General features: G+C 41.6%; 2 protein-coding genes across 2 annotated transcripts in view; one reads left to right on the top strand and one right to left on the bottom strand.

Annotated features, from left to right (window-relative positions):
- The window catches only part of TANGO6 (transport and golgi organization 6 homolog), a 153,003-nt gene that overhangs the window by 51,679 nt on the left and 83,563 nt on the right, over positions 1–17,761 (bottom strand). The window contains exon 15 of the mRNA XM_080936912.1: positions 12,957–13,097. Within this exon, the coding sequence (XP_080793038.1) occupies positions 12,957–13,097 (141 nt within the window). The remainder of the gene's footprint in view (positions 1–12,956; positions 13,098–17,761) is intronic.
- On the top strand, positions 7,148–9,111 carry LOC308435873 (small ribosomal subunit protein eS25-like; the record flags this gene model as incomplete). The annotated part of the gene is made up of 2 exons (XM_080936626.1): positions 7,148–7,208; positions 8,726–9,111. 2 exons carry the CDS (start codon positions 7,148–7,150, stop codon positions 9,109–9,111), a joined length of 447 nt encoding a protein of 148 aa, XP_080792752.1.

The raw sequence follows: 17,761 nt of genomic DNA, 5'->3' as shown, positions 1-17,761 counted from the left end.
TATTGACAAGCACAAGTTAGGAAGTCTGTAGCCCCACACCGTAATCTTATGTTTGAATTATTAACAGGAGGCTGGAGAGATGGCTCAGCAGGTAAGAGCACTGGCTGCTCTTCCATTCTCAGCACCCACTGTGGCTTCCAATTGTCTCTAACTAAAGTTCCAGGGATCTGATGTCCTCTTTTCACCTCTGCAGGGACCAGGCAAGCACACTGTGCAAAGATACATGCAAGAAAAGCACACACACACACACACACACACACACACACACACACACACACACAAATTAACAGAGTTTCTTTCAAGTGCTGAGAAATCAATTCTAACTACATGAGCTAAAAATTAAGTAGTATTTTCTCCCTAGAGGAATACAGTCTTTTAATCAGATCTTTGGTTTAGTCTTTCACAATCTGCGAAGAGAAGAGTGGACTGAGTGCCTAAGCGCTCCACATTCCCTCACACATACAAGGAAGCAGAGTCTAAATTGGAATAAGGGAAAATGTATGAGAACACCAAAAATAAAAACAACAGAACAGAATCATGAAACACGCAGACTCAATTAGTTTAACTTGAAGAACGGATGCCTTGCCAATGCATCTCGTACCTCCCAACCAGTGACTCGTGCAGCTGGTCATTGTAGAGAAAAACTGCAATTCCTACTCCACCTGTCCTTAAAGAGATCAAATTATAAAAGGTAAGGGTTCCACTTCTGAATGCAGTCTATAAAGCTTTATATGGGAGAACAGACTGAAACCTAACACCGGAGTAATTCAGAACAATGAGTAACTGTTGGGAAGCAAACAGTGAAGGCTGCCAAAGAAACACACTGTGAACTCGGGCACGTTTCCTTAAGGGTCAGCCGGCCTTCCCATGAAGGCTTCTGACTTTGGTCACTTTCAGCTTTGCAGCCACAGGAAATCTGTAAGTGAATGAGACTGTGTTGATGGAACCTTATTTGTGGGCACTGTAATGTGCACTGAACATAATTACAAGACTACGACACAAAAGATTGTCCTTTCAACCATTTAAAACTGAGAAATTCATTCTGAACTTACAAGATGTATAAAAGGGCAGCGACTTAGATCTGACTTAAGGGCCACAGTCTGTGGAACTCTAGCGTCACTACACAAAAAGCTCCTTTTCCTTCTTGTTACAGAAATAAATCCCTAGTTGCTGCTGGAGTTACCAATGTGCATTCTGCCCCTAAGACTGTGTGCTATTACTAGGTAGTTGTTTTTCTAATTTTACAGTATAATTTTAAAATTAAAAAAAAATTAAACCAAGCAGTGGTGTCATAGGCCTTTAATCCCATGGAAGGCAGAGACAGGAGGATCTCAGTCCGAGGCCAGCCTGGGCTACAGAGAGAGTTCTAGGACAGCCAGGGCTACACAGAAAAGCCCTGTCTCAAAAAACAAACAAATTTAATTTGTGTGTGTGTGTGTGTGTGTGTGTGTGTCTGGGTGTACTCTACGTGCACCATGTGACTGGTGGTGGCCACGGACAACAGAAGAGGAAGTCAGATCCTCTGGAATTAGATCACGGCTGGCTGTGCCCCATCATGTTGTTGCTGGGAACCTAGCTTTTCATAACTGCTAAACCATCTCTTCAGCCCATTGTCTCAACATCATTTGGTTTTATGGTGTTCTTGGCAATAATAAGTACTCTTATTAAAACAAACAAAGTCAGACTTAGTGGCTTTGCCTTTTGGGAGGCAGAGGCATGTGGACCTCTGTGAGTTCGAGGCCAGCTTCTTCCACATATTGAGTTCCAGGACAGCCAGAGCTATATAGTGAGATCCTGTCCCCAAAACAAAACAAAACCAACCAAATAAATGTTCATTTAGGTCAGTTTTGGTCAAGGGCAACATCTTTTTATTCTAAGTCTTCAGTCCAGTGTGGCTGGACTGAGAAAGTCATTCATTCTTAGAACCTCTTACCTTTCCTCCAAAAATGGTAACTTTAGGACTAATAATAATCAAAAACAAGTCATTATGTGAAGATGCACATTTGAAATGCTTAAGCCCAGCAGCTGGACAGGATGATTACACACTTCAGAGTGATCAAGGACTGCTTACTGGGAAAATGAAGAAATGTGAGGCTCTCACACAAAACAAGACGACAAGCCACAGTTATCGACTCTGACCAAGAAAGAGACTGGTTCTAAAAACTTTACATGTATAATCTGGTTTAATTTTATAACTGCCCACTCAGGTAGTAGCTGCAATTATCCCTAATTTACAGAATGAACAGAGAAATTATGCAACTTGTCTAAACCACTCTGTGTTAAGAGCCAAGAAAGAAACCTAAGGCATCATGGCACATGTTACAATTCACACCCCAATAAAGGCAGCCCAACATTAAGTCCCACATACATCAAATTCTTAATCACATGCCCAATGGCTACCACAGTAGATGCTCTAACCTCTCTACTTAGGTATCTAAAATTCCCACTCTCAGACTTAATACAGGGATAAATGCATCTTGATAGTGGCATTTATCTATTGTAGATAGTTTTATAGACACCATGTCATTTGAGACTTTCTTTCTTTTTTTTTTTTGAGACAGTTTCTCTGTGTAATCGTCTTGGCTGTCCTGGAACTCACAGAGATCTGCCTGTTTCTGCCATCTGGGTGCTGGGATTAAAGGTGTGCACCACCATGCCAGGCTCATTTAAGTCTTTCAATATCCTCTCAAAGCAACAGTTGTTAGATGAGTGGTAATCCTGTGTCCACTAGATTATAAACAAAATGATGCCAGTATCTCAGCTCCTCCTCTGAACGCTAAAATGGAATAATAACTATTTTAAAAATTAATTTTCAGCACATACCTCTAGTCCAATCCTGAGCTCTTTGTGCCAAGAAACATCATAGCAACCTTTCAACTATCTCTCTAACTCCACGCTCTCCTTTCCCATCCATCCTCCATCCCCTGACAACCACACCTAAATCTCTGACATCATGCTGTTTCCAAAATGCCCACCACATCAAGTCCAAATTATCCTGCCCAACTTTCAACATCTTCTTGATGGCACCCCATCTCTATCTAGCTTTATAGCTCCAAAATACCCAACACTATTTGCCACAGTAAGCCAAGAGTGGAAATTAAGAATAATAAAAACGGGCTAAAGAATGACTCAGCAGGTGAGTTCAGTAACCAGCACACACACTAGCTGCTCTCACAACTGCCTGCAACTCCCGTGGATCTGATGCCTTCTTCTGGCTTCTGAGGGAACCTGCACTCACATGCATACATATCTTCCCATCAATAAAAATACATATTTTTAAACAAATAATAATGACAGTCTCAGCTATATACTAAGTTCAATGCCAGCCTTGGCTACATCAGACCCTGCTTTTTTTTTTTTTTTTTTAAAGGTGTAGAACGAGGGAGGAACTCACCCAACGCTTACATTTACTCTCCACACTCCTGTGTAGTTTAACCTGCATGTACATGCGCATGTGAACACACACACACTAATGCCACATACACATACCCAATATCATACAGACACCCAATACCAACACATACAACAGACCACACCCAAAAAAGGGTGCTAAAAAAAGCTGAGGTTTTTTGGTCTCAGCCTAAATACCAAAAACCATTAGCAAAATGAGTCCAACTGACAGTGGTTTTGCCTTCAGCTAGTTCCTCAGACGACTCCACAGCCTCAGGAGAGGCGCTGCCTGGACTGCTCCCCACAGAAACTAAGAAACAATGTTTGTCACTGTAACTGACCATGTTTCTAGGTAATTTGTTTTCCAATAATAAATTATTAAAATAGGATGAAATAGATATGTAAGACAGAAACCAATAAACCAAAAAACAACTGGAGAAATGAATGAGACTGAAAAGCTGCCCCTCTGAAGAGAAGCTGCACACTACTGACAAAACTGTACATGCGGAAGGGCTGAAGGAGAATGTTCAAATTACCAACACGGAAAACAAGGGAGCATGACTAAGCCTACAAACATCAAAATGATGAGAGACACTAAATCATTTTATACATTCAATAACTTACATAATAAATTGTTAAAAGACTTAACCAATAATATTGACTTAAAAAGCAAAGAAAATCTGAGTTGTCCTATATCTATAAAAGAAATGGTAGAACCTTCAGCTGGTCATGGCGGTAAATACCTGTGGCTCCAGAACGTGAGAGGCTGAGGCAGAAGGGTTGCCACCATGGTGAATTTTAGACCAGCCTATACTTCAGACTGATATACTGTCTCAACAAAAAATAAAATAATCATCAACAAAACCTCTCACATAATGAGAACTCCCAAATGTCTTCACAGGTAAATTCTATGAAGTATTTATAAATAAACAATGAACTCTATACAAAATCTTTTTTAAAAAATAGAGCAGAGGACAATTCCTAAATCATTTTTGAAGACTGAACTGCCCTAAAACAAACCCAAGACATGGATATAAAGAAACCATGCCCACTTCCAACAAACCTGAGACTATATACCATAGTCTTTTCACAAAAAAAGGAGCAAACATGTAAGAAAATATGCCCAAGCAAACCAGTACTAGGCTAGACTAAGTGGGTACATCAAGGAGTCTGATAGCTTAGTATTAGGAAATCAGTCATTTTTACTGTTTGCAATCAAAACAAATGATAAAATGACTTCCACTTTGAAAGAAGGTCACAATTTTAGTTTTATAGATGGTGTGAATTGTGACATCATTCTGTAAAATAGGATGTAGTTATTTAATAGTCATTCTCTCATCTTGATTACCAAGCTAACCCAACTGAAACTCATCACAGCCTGTAGACAAATCCAATTAGAGCTGTTACTTAGGGTCTGTGAGGGACTTGTCTCAGGCTCCCCTGGCTCCCAGAGACTTGAGATCATCTACGGATGGCTTACAGTATCCACTGCACACAAACGCTATATAAATAGCTCTTCTGATTTATTGCTTTCAGGATGATTGGAAGAAAAAAGTTTGTACATACATTTAGTGCACAAAACTTAAAAAAAAAAACTTCAATCTACAGTAGGTTGGATTAAGAGAAACTGAACACATGGATATGAAGGCCGACTATTTTCAATTTCCCTTTGTTTTCTATAATTGGCTGGAAGAAGATGGGTTGTCAGATCAGGATCTGAGACTGAATACTCTAGTCTCCAGATAGATTATAGGTTTTCTAAAATCAGATTATGGGCTTTATCCTGGAGCTGGTTGGGCTGGGAGAGATGTGGGTCCTGGGTTGCTCATCACTTGAATGAACTTTGAGGGCCAGCATGATTGCTAGCCTTAAACATAAGATCCAAGCCGGCAGCATGGAAAGGGGTTGACAGGGAGTTTGCAAGTTTCAACAGTTAGAAATACACCCTAAAGCCCAGACCCACCCTTTTTTGGGAATAGAGTGTGCTGAGAGAAGACTTAGTTTTGCCTCGGGATTCTGGGTAATTCCACCTGCCATGGCACATGCCAACAAAGATCCATGATTGACTCCTCGGTCCCACCCTCATTCAAATGTGGATTCCCGATGTCCTACAGGCAAACTCCAGATGGAGTAGTGTGGCTTCTACCTTCCATTCACCTCTTCAGAACTCTGATGCTGCAAACAGAAACCTGTCTGAGCTTGCTGATTAGAAGACTACGTTCTACCTCCAAAAATAATTAAGAAGTACTATTCTTTCTGTTTCATGGTGATGTTACCAGACTGTAGCTGCTCTAGCAAGAGGCTCTCACTGAGTCACGCATTCCTTGTTCCCTGGCGCACTGTGAAGCAAAGGCACACATAGTGGGAGACAAATGGCTTGGGTTTAGGTAGAAGCCATGGAAGACTTTTTATCTGGGAGACATTGGCAGTCTTATTTGTTATTAAGATGCACATTTCTGAAGGAAAAGCTCACCCTAAAAATGGAGAGTCTTAGAAGCACACATGTAGTCTAACCTAATCATATCTTCCCTAGGAGCCAATTCTAAGAAAAGAATCAAATGTTCACCAGAGGGAGTGAATAGAAAAATCAGCAGCATTCTCCTTGTAATCAGAAAAAAACTAGCATCAGCCTAATTAGAGAATATCTTCCTAAAAGACACCTAAATTAAATCATGGCCCATTCAGGTCATTGATTATAACACAACTGTTAACCACTGTATTTTTAGGAAGGTATTGATATAGAAAGGTATTCATGGAAGGTGGCATAGGGAGTTTGGAGGGGAAACCGGGAAGGGGGATAACATTTGAAATGTAAATAAACAAAATAACCAATAATTTTTTTTTTTTAAAGAAAGGTACTCATGAACTGGAAGGGGATAGTTTGAGTTGAGTGTTCAAGGCTGGCCTTGGAAACATTGCAAGACCCATTAAAAAGAAAAGAGAATAAGAGAGAGAGCAAGCCAAGAAGTAAAAGAGAAAGAAAGAAAACAACCTTCAGTGGTGACTCTGAAAGTAAAGGCACTTGGTGCTAAGCCTGACAATCCTGGGATTTTCATGCTGAAAGAAGAGAACTACTATATGCTGCCCTCTGACCTATACAGACAGACGGACAGACAGACAGACAGACAGACAGACACATGCATATACACAGCCAGATAGACACATGCATATACACAGACACACATGTATACACACACAGACACACATACACACAAGCGTACACATAGAAAAAAAAAAAGCCACAGAGACACACAGAAAAATATACAACCGAATAAATAAATAAAATGAAAGAAGAAAAGTATTTATAAATGTTTGATGAAAACAAGAATATACATGTAAGTATAATTCTGAGGAAAAAGCCTGGCCTGGGAGCCTCCAGGGATGCACCTGTGCCCACTTCTATCTTCCTACTAAAGTACCAGTATTACAGACACACTATAACATCTAATTTTACATGGGTTCAGGGAACAAAACTCAGGTCTGCAAACTTTTGAGCTTGACACCAACTTGGTCTAAAAAACAAAAACAAAAACAAAAATAAAATAAAACAATAAAAATAAAAAAAGCAAAACCAGGTGAATTTGAATCTGCCACTCTGGTTTAGCGCAGCTGAGGTCTGTGAGCGCCTGGCCTGGTAAAACACTTCTCACCTTTCACCTTAAGCCTCTGCTGTGAGGGGAGAAATCTCTGAACCATAGCAAAGCTACTTTCCCACACCAACCAGCCATGTTGTGCTACAAACAAAATAAGCAAGACAATGACAGCGGCACGTGTCTCTGCATACACTGCCACAGTCAAGTATCCCACACAATGCCCTGGTAGGTCTCTCCCCCACCCCTTTCTGTCACCTCTAGCTGAACTCAAAGTTCCCTGTTCCAACTTCCAGCTGCCCACAGATCTACCATGAGTGGCTACTCAATACATGTCTGAGTTTGTGTGTCTGTCTGTCTCTATCTCTCTTCCTGCCTTCTGCCCCCAGGAACTTGCTACGTAGCCCAGGCTAGCCTAGAACTCCTGACTCCCTGCTTCAGGGTCCTCAGTTCGAAGAGGACAGTTACACTCACTTCAGTATATGCTTCTGAACTGAACTACATTGTCCTGGTTCCCAAGATGGAGTAGGTGGGAAAAATATTCAAGATAAAGAATTTTGAACATTAAAAGGGACAAAGGTATTTGTGGTTTCAAATTTGATAAAAAACTAAATTCAAATTCAGAGAGTGGTTGGATACTGTTACAGGCAGAACTGTTAAGTTTTGCATCAAAGATTTGTGACCCAAGCTTGAAAAGGAGCCACATACAAATAAAAAGCAACTTCTGATGAATGTGATTCAGTGTGTGCTGAGCGTGTGTGTGTGAGGTCCCAGATTCAATCCCTAGCATCAAACCCCCAAATTCAACCAAACAAATTTTAAAAAGCAAAGCAACAACAAAAAACAAAACAAAACAAACAACAACAACAACAAAAACTGAACCTTTATTTTTATCCATTCCTTGTGATGAGAAGTAAATGCTTGCAAGATGTCCCCTGGAAGCTACATAGCTGTGAGAGCCTGTGGAGTGGGCTGGGCTGTCTGACTTTAACTGATATGGCTGGTTGGGCAGTTGTTCCTCTTTGAGGCGGGGTCTCCTGAAGTCCCAGTTGGCCTCAACTTCACCACACGGAGGTGGGTACCCTGGATCTCCAGACCTACCATCTCCACCTTCCTAGGATTACGCTTGTGTGTCACCACACCCAGTTAATGTCTTACATGTTCCTAGGTGTTTTGTTTTTTTTTTTTATTAAAATGCAATGTTACATAATAGCCCACAGGTTATTATCAATAGCAACATTGGACCACACAAGAGGAAACAGATGGAAAAACATTTGGGATGATTGGAAACCTAACATTTGTTAAGATTACACTTCTAAAAGTTAAAAAAAAAAAAAAAAAAAAACTCAAAAATTCTTTAGAAAAACAAACTAAACCAAAATCCTACCACAATGTTCTTTACATCAAAGGAATATATATATATATATATATGTGTGTGTGTGTGTGTGTGTGTGTGTGTGTGTGTGTATGTATATACATATTCAAACTTAAATAGTTATGGTTTAGAAGGTCTATCTATGTAAGAGAGAAATCATAAAGGGAAAGACAGATTTACCTACACCAAAACAAACAAACCCAAACTAGTTTAGAAACAAACTAAAATATTAACAACAAAAGAAGAAAATATCTACACTATAAACATCAATAATTCAAGATCTTTAAATTCACAGACCTTAAAAAATGAAATTGGGGCCTTTTCTCCCGACATCTTAGTGAGGCTGCTGTGGTCCATACTACTCTCTGAGCTTCGCCATGCTGCCTGCCCAAAGACGACAAGAAGAAAGATGCTGGAAAGTTGGCCAAAAAGGACAAAAACCCAGTAAATAAATCTGGTGGCAAGGCCAAAAAGAAGAAGTGGTCCAAAGGCAAAGTTCAGGACAAACTGAACAGTCTTGTCCTGTTTGACAAAGCTACATACAACAAACTTTGTAAGGAAGTTCCCAAGTATAAGCTTATCACTCCAGCCGTGGTCTCTGAGAGACTGAGGATTCAAGGTTCCTTGGCCAGGGCAGCCCTTCAGGGGCTACTTAGTAAAGGACTTATCAAGCTGGTTTCAAAGCACAGAGCCCAAGTAATTTATACCAGAGACACAAAGGGCGGAGATGCCCCAGCTGCTGGTGAAGATGCATGAACAGGTTCAATCAACTGTACATTTGGGAAAATAAAACTTTATTGAATCAAAAAAAAAAAAAAAAAGAAAGAAAGAAAGAAAGAAAAAAGAAATTGGGGCTGGAGAGGTGGCTCAGTGGTTAAGAGCACTGACTGCTCTTCCAAAGGTCCTGAGTTCAATTCCCAGCAAACAGGTAGTGGCTCACAACCATCTGTAATGGGATCTGATGCCCTCCTCTGGTGTGTTTGAAGACAGCAACAGTGTACTCATACATAAAGTAAATAAACACATTGAAAAAAACTTCAAAAAAATGAAATTGTAGGGCTGGAGAGATGGCTCAGCGGTTAAGAGAGCATACTACTCTCTTTCTTTCTTTTGGTTTTTCAAGACAGGGTTTCTTCTGTAGCTTTGGCTGCCCTAGAACTAACTCTGTAGAACAGGCTAACCTTGAACTCAGAAACCCGCCCACATAAGTCTACACACTACTCTTACAGAGGACCTGGCTGGGTTCAGTTACCAGCACCCAAAGCAGGTGGCTCATGACCACCTGTAACTCCAGAGCTTGGAGTCCAGTGTGTCTAAACACCAGAACACTTGCACACAGAGTTAAAACTAACAAAAACCAAACTTAAAAAAAATGAAATTCTGTCTTGGTGTGCTGATATATATCTATAATCCTCAATTTCAGCTTTTGAGAAGCTAAAGCAGGAAGATTTCAAATTTAAGGCCAGCCCGGGCTATACAACAGGACTTTGTATAAAAAAAGAGGAGGAAGAGGAAGATGTAGTAGTTATACCCATAAAGTCTCACCAACATGACTTCTTAAACATGCGCTGATCAGGAACAACAGACATCCCAAAGTGGACAGGGAAGACCCTGGGGCCTCAGCCCTACACAAAGACCTACTGGCAACTACGGGATGCTGAGAGCAGGACACACAGCCTTCCCCAGGGAGAGCACCAACTGATTGTCAAATACCAGGTAACATTATACAGACTGAGAAGAAATATTTAGAAATATATATGTATAAAAACATACATATATGCATGTAATACCAATTAATGAAAAAAAAACGGGGCTATAAATTTGAAAGACAGCAAAAACCTGTATATGGGAAGGTACAGAGGGGGAAAGGGAAGGAAGCAATGATGCAATTATAATCTCAAAAAATAAAAAAAAGTAGATTAGTTAACCCATGGCAGTTGAGGGGTCTATAACAAAGAGGTTCCCCCCCCCACCCCTGCAAAGACCAGGGTCAAGCTCAATATCAGTGAGTGGGGTAACCTGACAACTGTGTGCCCCTCAATGCTCAGCAACAAAGAAGTACAATATGTTTGCACTTCCAGATTTCACCTTGTTCACAGTGTCTGGCTCTCCCAGCATACTAGAAACAGGGGGTCTAGTTCCATTAAAATGGGGTTCAAGAACAATCAAAGTAAACTGAAAATTATAAAAAAAATTTTTCCAGAAGATTGCTTATCTCTCGGGCAGGTGACTAGAAAGGGCAAATGGAAGCTTTTTGGGTTATGGGGGTTTTTGATTTGAGTGGTAGTAAGTACACCAAGTACCATAAAATCGGTGTACTGCAAACATTGTTGATTATATAGTCTACCCTGAGAGATTTTTGTTTTGTTTTATATTTGTTTGATTGATTTTGATTTTTGAGAGCATCTCACTATGTAGGCCTGGCTAGCCTAAAACTTACTATGTGGATCATGCTGGTCTTGAACTCACAGAGACCTGTCTGACTCTGCTATCATATCTAGCCCACGCTTTATTTTTTTAAGATTTGTTCATTTATTATATATAAGTACACTGTTGTTATCTTCAAACACACCAGAAGAGGACATCAGATTGTATTACAGATGATTGTGGTTGCTGAAAACTGAACTCAGGACCTCTGGAAGAGCAGTCAGTGCTCGTAACCGCTGAGCCATATCTCCAGTCCTAGCCCAAGTTTTAAAAAGAAAGAGAAATGAATTCTTGTTGCTTTTCCACCCCCAGCTAAGAGCTAGGGGGAGGCCCAGCTCTCTCCTCACTACAAACTGATAACTGGTGAACAAGGCTCAGGCAAGGTCACGGGGGTGCACATTAGGCCAGCTTCATAACACTGCAGCTCACAAGGACCTTACACATTAGCACAATAAGATACTGCTGTGCCACACAGGAAAGCCCAATTTTCCTGTAAAGGGCTCCAAGGCACTCCCTCTTTGAGCCGGCACAATGGCAGAGTAGCTGTATATCAGAGATGTTCAGATTTCATAATTTTCTGAACTTTGTAATACTTAAATATGCCTAAATATAAATACAAAATTAATTTGTTTTGAGTACCATTGCATGCATAAACTAAAAGCAATTTTATTTAAAACACTTTTTTGAATAAAATGAAGTTTTGTGGTACAGACATTTCCACTTACATCGTCATGACAAGTACTCAAAAAGTTCCAATTTTGAACCATTTGAGATTTCAGATTTTCAGATTATGGGTGTTGGATGATGATGTGAACAAGACAGTTAAAGCTATGACTGGTCAGAAGTGGTGCACACCTTTAACCTCAGCACTTGGGAGGCAGAGGCAGGTGGATCTGAGTTTGAGGCCAGCCTGGTCTACAGAGCAAGTTCCAAGAGAGCCACAGCTGCCTGGTATGGTCTGAGCCACCTCTCCAGTGCCCCCTTTATGGTTTTTGTTTTTCTTAAACTTTTAAATTAAATTTAATTTTATTTAATAAATGAGTGTTCTGCTGCATATACATCCACCTGCCTGAAGAGGGCAACAGATCCACCAATAGATGGTTGTGAGCCACCATGTGGTTGCTGGGAATTGAACTCAGGACCTCTGGAAGAGCAGTTAGTGCTCTTAACCACTGAGTCATCTCTCCAGTCCCCTTTCCCCTTTGGCAATATTAGAGAGTGAACCCAGGCCTTTACAGAGTTAGGCAAGCACTCTACCTCTGAGCTACATCCCCAAGCCTCTTTTACCTTCTGAGATAGGGTCTACTAAGTTGGGCAGGTTGTTCTTGAACTCATTCTGTAAAGCAGGCATGACTCAAAGTGTGACCCCCCCCCCCCACCTCAGCCTCCTCAGTTGCTAAGATCACAGTCCTGTGTCACTAGGTTCACTTGCTTCTTTTAATTTTATTATTCGAATATAGCCTTATAGGGTATGAGTATTTGTACATGTGAACATTGAATGAAGAAGCACCAGGAAGGAGAGAAGAGAATCACTAACTTAGCCAGAAGCAGCTCATCAGTGAAGGAATCCTGGACACAGTGTAGGAGGCAGCTGAGCCACAGTCTCACATCTGCCACGGGTCTAACAACTTGCTTACAGTACTGGTTGGGAAATTGGTTGAGACCACACACACTGGCAACCTGGCGCGGCGGACGGTCCTCACGAGTTCTTCATTCCCTTGCCTGCTTGAAATTCACCCTTGTATGCTTGCTGATCTCCGGTGTGAAGTTTCTCTCTTTAGGTCCACTATAGATTGGGTCTCAGCTGGGCACGGACGAGCACACCTATAATCACAGCGCTCTAGAGGCTGAGGCAGCAGGTTGGGATGTGGAGCCTGCCTGCTCAAGGGCCGCCTCAACAGTGAATCTCAGGTCAGCCTCGCTTGCAGACCGAGAGCCCATCCCAACCACACAGACCCCAGGAAAACACAGCTGCTGGAGTGGGAAACTAAGCAGCTATAGGGAGAAAAACAATTTTCCCATAGGTTTACTGCTGAGTATGTATTCGATCCCCAAGCAGTCACTACCACTGACCGACCCTCACCTGTGGGTAGAACGAGCCGCCCAGTACACGGACAGAGCAGAGCCACACCGCCCTGTTTCAGATGACGGAACAAACAACAAACAAAACTTACCCAGTGCTCTGACAATTCGCATCAGGACCTCCCCAACTTTCATTCTGGTCTCTGGAGTGTGCTTGTCTTTGCCACTGTCATATTTGGCCAACAGGTCAACCAAGATTTCTTCAGGGTACACATCTGAAAGAAGGGCAACCCCTGGGGTTCAAAATAGAAAGAAAGAATATATTACTTAGGATGGAAAGGCAAGTAAATCTAGATATCATATGATGGGATGAACACAAAGATTCATTCATTCATTCATCATTCATTAATGGGACCACTAGGGATTCTCCAATTTTAAGACTCTAGGGTTCGATGAGTGAAAATGTTCTGTGGACTTCAGTCCCAAGTGCAACTGCTACTTGACCCTTTCACCTGCTCTGTTTTCTCTTTAGCTCACACACTCCCTTATGGATTATTTGTTCTCCTCCTTGCAATGCAGACTACATAGTCAAGGATTTTGTTTTATTCCCTGCTGGATTCCCCATGCCTAGAAAAAGGCCAGCACACAGTAGGTGTTCAGTAACTATTTGCTCATGAATCAATGAGTGAATGGAAAGGGCTCAAAAAGCCACATGTAGAGCTTTACACCTATGATCACAGTGTTCAGAAAGACCAGGAGTTTGAGGCCAGCCTAGGCTACATGTAGTAGATTCCAGAGCAGTCTGGACTACGAACTGTAACTGTTAAAAAACCCACAAAGGGAAAGAGAAGAGAAAGGAGGACAGGGAAGAGGAGGAGAAAGAAGAATGAAGAAAAAGGGGGATGAGGAGAAAGAGAAAGAGGAGAAAGAAGAGGAAGAGGAGGAGGAAGAAGAGGAAGAGAAGAAGGAGGGAGGGGGAAGAGGAAGTGGCAGCCAAGAAAGAATGGTGAAGGAAAGCAGCAGCACTTTGAGGATCTATAATTATTTCTACTCAGGTTTGCATCTTCTTGTTCAACCTGACTATCTTCAGAAACGGCTGCATAATTTGTCCTATGGTACAGACTGTGGTTCTGCTCTCCTATACGACATCCACTGTGTCCACCCTGCACTTCCTGAGGGCTGACCTGTCTACCCATCCTCTTTTCTAGCTTCCCAGGTGCCTGTTTTCCAAGGAGCCAGGGAAGCCTCTGCATGTGGGCTCAAACGTCATGTAAGCAGAAGCTCTGCTCATGTGGCTGTCACGGGAAGAGGATGCAGCTCACTCTACTGTGTAAACTGATAGAGAAGACTTTGGGAGTTCATGGTAGAAATTAGGGCATATTCTAGCTTAGGAAATATGTCTGTGGTTTAAGGAAAAGGTAAATGAATTATTTACTAAGAAAGAGGAAGGATCACTGATGGGTGGCAAGCCTTCACTGTTGCCACTTTTCATTCAGGGGTTGGGAGTGGGGCTCACACTCAGATCCCCTGGATTTGTTTCCCTTGAGGAGTAGAGCAGTGCTTTGGAGTGAACAGTGGGGTTAGTGGCATTTGCTGGACAGAACTTGGTTATCTAGGATTCTGAAACCATCCTTTCCTACTGTCTCTCCTGCTAGCTTTATTTCTATTTTCTCTCTTTCTCCAGTCTTTAGCAGAAACAGTTATTTACTTCTCTCAGACATATTATCCTAGCCACACAAGCTCAGACATGTGGCTGTGCACACCATCTATCCCTCCTGACACCACCTTAGGGTTCCTTTTGGAAGCAGTGATCCACACCCCCAGTCTCTGCTACTTAAGTGTGCTTGCTGGTAACCCACTTGCCCTCTCTTGCCCCATCCCTATGACAATGATTGGTTCAGGAATAAACAAGGAGTCTAGAACTCAGATTGACACTCCAAGAAAAGGCAACCCATCACCCTTCGTTTAGTGTCCTGAACTTCCACTGTGAAGATAAACCCCACCCAGCAAGACACCAACAGAGAGACGAGAAGCAGGCTATGAGAGGAGGGAAGTAAGAGCCTGGAAAGATTCTCCGAGCTTCTAGGTCTGACTGTGCTGCTCACTAGGCTTTTTGGTGATGCTAGCTTTTTTTATGTGTCAAGACAGAAGAGTTGTCCTGGACTCACTCTGTATACTAGGCTGGCCTTGAACTCACAAAGAACTGCTTGCCTCTGCCTCCCAACTGCTAGAATTAAACCCACACCTTTCTGTTTCTTTCCTTTCCTTCTTTCTTTTCTATCTCCCCCCCCCCCCCCCCCCCCAGTTCTCCAACCAAACTTCCTGTGCTAGCTACTTTTATGTCAACTTGATAAAGGCTAGAGTTATTTGAGAGGGAACCTTAATTGCAAAGTAACTGTTTGTAGAGCCTTTCACAGGAAAGAGTGAGAGCAGGGGAAGGCTGGCTTCTCTCAATAGAGGTGCTGTCTGGCTCTATCTCGGGAGCCTACTAAGCCATCTTGACTTCAAACTAATCTGCCTCCCTTTCCCCGGAGCAGATAACAACCACCCACAGTACTTGCTCAATCAGGAAAACTACCTACTCACTCAAACTCCTCAGGCGCCTCTGTAAACAAAACTGTAAGAGGCATACGAACCACACAGATTGTATGGTTCCATTTACATGGGCCACGAAGATTAGACCAATCTACATACAGGGAAAGTAGGGTAGTTAGCCAAGGCTGTGGGAGTTAGATATGAGTGATAAGTCACCACTACAGGATACAGAGTCTTTCTGGAGTGATTTAGACCTCTCTAAAACCGACTGTCACAATATATATATAAACCTACTCAATTGTACACTTTTAAAAAATTGTTTGGAGCTAGAGATGGTCCAGAAGTTAAGAGTATGAACTGATCTTGCACAGGACCTGAGTTTAGTTCTGGTGACCCTCCAATTCCAGGGGTCTAATGCCTTTGACCCCTGAGGGCCCCAGTCTCACACACACACACACACACACACACACACACACACACACACACACACCACACACACACACACAGAGTTCTTTTTTAATCTTTAAAAGAAATATCTGGGTATGATAACACATGCCTTAAATCCCAGCGCTTCATGATAAGCAAACAACTTGCTATTATTATTTTAAGGGAGAGTTTCATGATTTATTTAGCCCAGGCTACCAAACTTCTGATCCTCCTGCCTCAGCCTCCCAAATGATGGAGTATAATTACACACTACCATATTTGGGTTTCTTAAACTGTACAAATTATTTTTTTCTAGTGCTGAAGATTCATCCCAGGGCCATTTTCTGCATCTCTAGCATAAACTGTACACATGAGCCCTATGATGAAGGAAGTAAATACAGTACCTCAGAAAGTTAGGATCTACATGTATTAAAGCATTACATGGTACAATGTGAACATGTACAATTTAAAATTTGGTTATATTTGTTTATGTATGTATGTGTGCATGTGCATGTGTGTATGTGGAGGTCAGAGGACAACTTGTAGAAGTTGGTTCTCTCCTTCCACCATGCTGATTCCAGAGATTAAACTCAGGTCACTGGGTTTGTCAGTAGGTGCCACTACCCATCCTCCTCCTCCTCCTCCTCTTCCTCCCTCTATCTCTCTATCTCCCCCCTTTTAAGACAGGCTCTCATCCAGGTACAGAAAGCTGTAGACAAAGAAACTCTGTCTTGAAAACTCAAGAAGAGGAAGAAGACAACAAAGACAATGACATGACAACAGGATCTCATTACATAGCCCTGGAGGACAGTAACTCACTATGTAAGTCTACACAGTCTACATGGTCTACAGAGATCCTCCTGCCTCTGCCTCCCAAGTGCTAGGATTATGGTCATGTACACCCACACCTGGCCCCTTTATATTTTTATGTATTACTTTTCTTCCTTTTTTATTTTTTGAAGACAGTTTTTCATGTAACCCAGGCTGGCCTTAAACTCATTCTATACCTGAGGATGACCTTGAACTTCTTGTTCTCTACTTCCCAAGTGCCAAATAGATCTAAACATAATCTAAACAGTGAGTACTTCTTGTCATTTTTTTCAGGCTTTTAGACAGATAGAAATAGGATAAAACAGCATGGCATATCTCAAATGCTGAGGGAAATGCACTGCCAAGGGCAGAGTTTCAGCTCCAAACTGGCTTTGGCTGCCCCTGCAGTGTAAAAGAAAATGGCTTCCTGTGAGCTAAATGAGGAAAAAGTCAAGTATTTCACATTTCATAGACTGTCTTGCATTCTTAAGAGAATGGTCTACTGGGTTAAAAAACTATCTAAATTCTACATTAAGTCAGAAATTCTACTCTAAAAATTTATTCTAACACACATCAGTACAAGTAGATAATTACTATGCATAAAATCCTCACCGTAGCACTATTTATAATAGAAGTGACTCAAATCAAATTAAATGCTAACAGAGAGCTGGTTAAATCATGGTCATTCATCCGGTGAAAGCTTATGTACCCCTCCCACACACAAATGAAGCAGCAGCTTTTTAAGAGCTGTTACAGAATTAATTCCAAGCCCTGTTATTAAGGGAAAACTGAGATTAGAACAGTGTGTTCAGAATTCAACTGTACTTAAAACAGAGGAAATACACATTTATCAAATATTCCCAGAATAGACATGGAAATCTAAGCTACATTTGCAACCAAATGTGCCATAATGACCATAAATATCTATGTTTTCATTTTCTTTAAATCTCCCTCGAGTGGCAATGAAGGAGGGGGAGAGGGGAGGGGGCAGGAGAGTGGAGCGGGTGTGGAGAAGGAAAGGAAAGGTGTAAGTCCACAAATGAGGACAGAGTCTGAGACAAGTGTCTGCAGCCCAGAGCAACAGACTGAACAGGCAGCAGAGCAATAATATGTGTTTGGCAAAACTGTTGGATCGTTTGGGAAAACTTAGCTACAAGAACTCAAGGAAGCAAATGTAGAAGACAGG

This window comes from Micromys minutus, assembly GCF_963924665.1.
Source record: "Micromys minutus genome assembly, chromosome: 24".
Lineage (NCBI taxonomy): Eukaryota > Metazoa > Chordata > Mammalia > Rodentia > Muridae > Micromys > Micromys minutus.
Note: the sequence above shows the minus strand (reverse complement) of the source record. Positions and strands in the feature narration are given on the sequence as shown.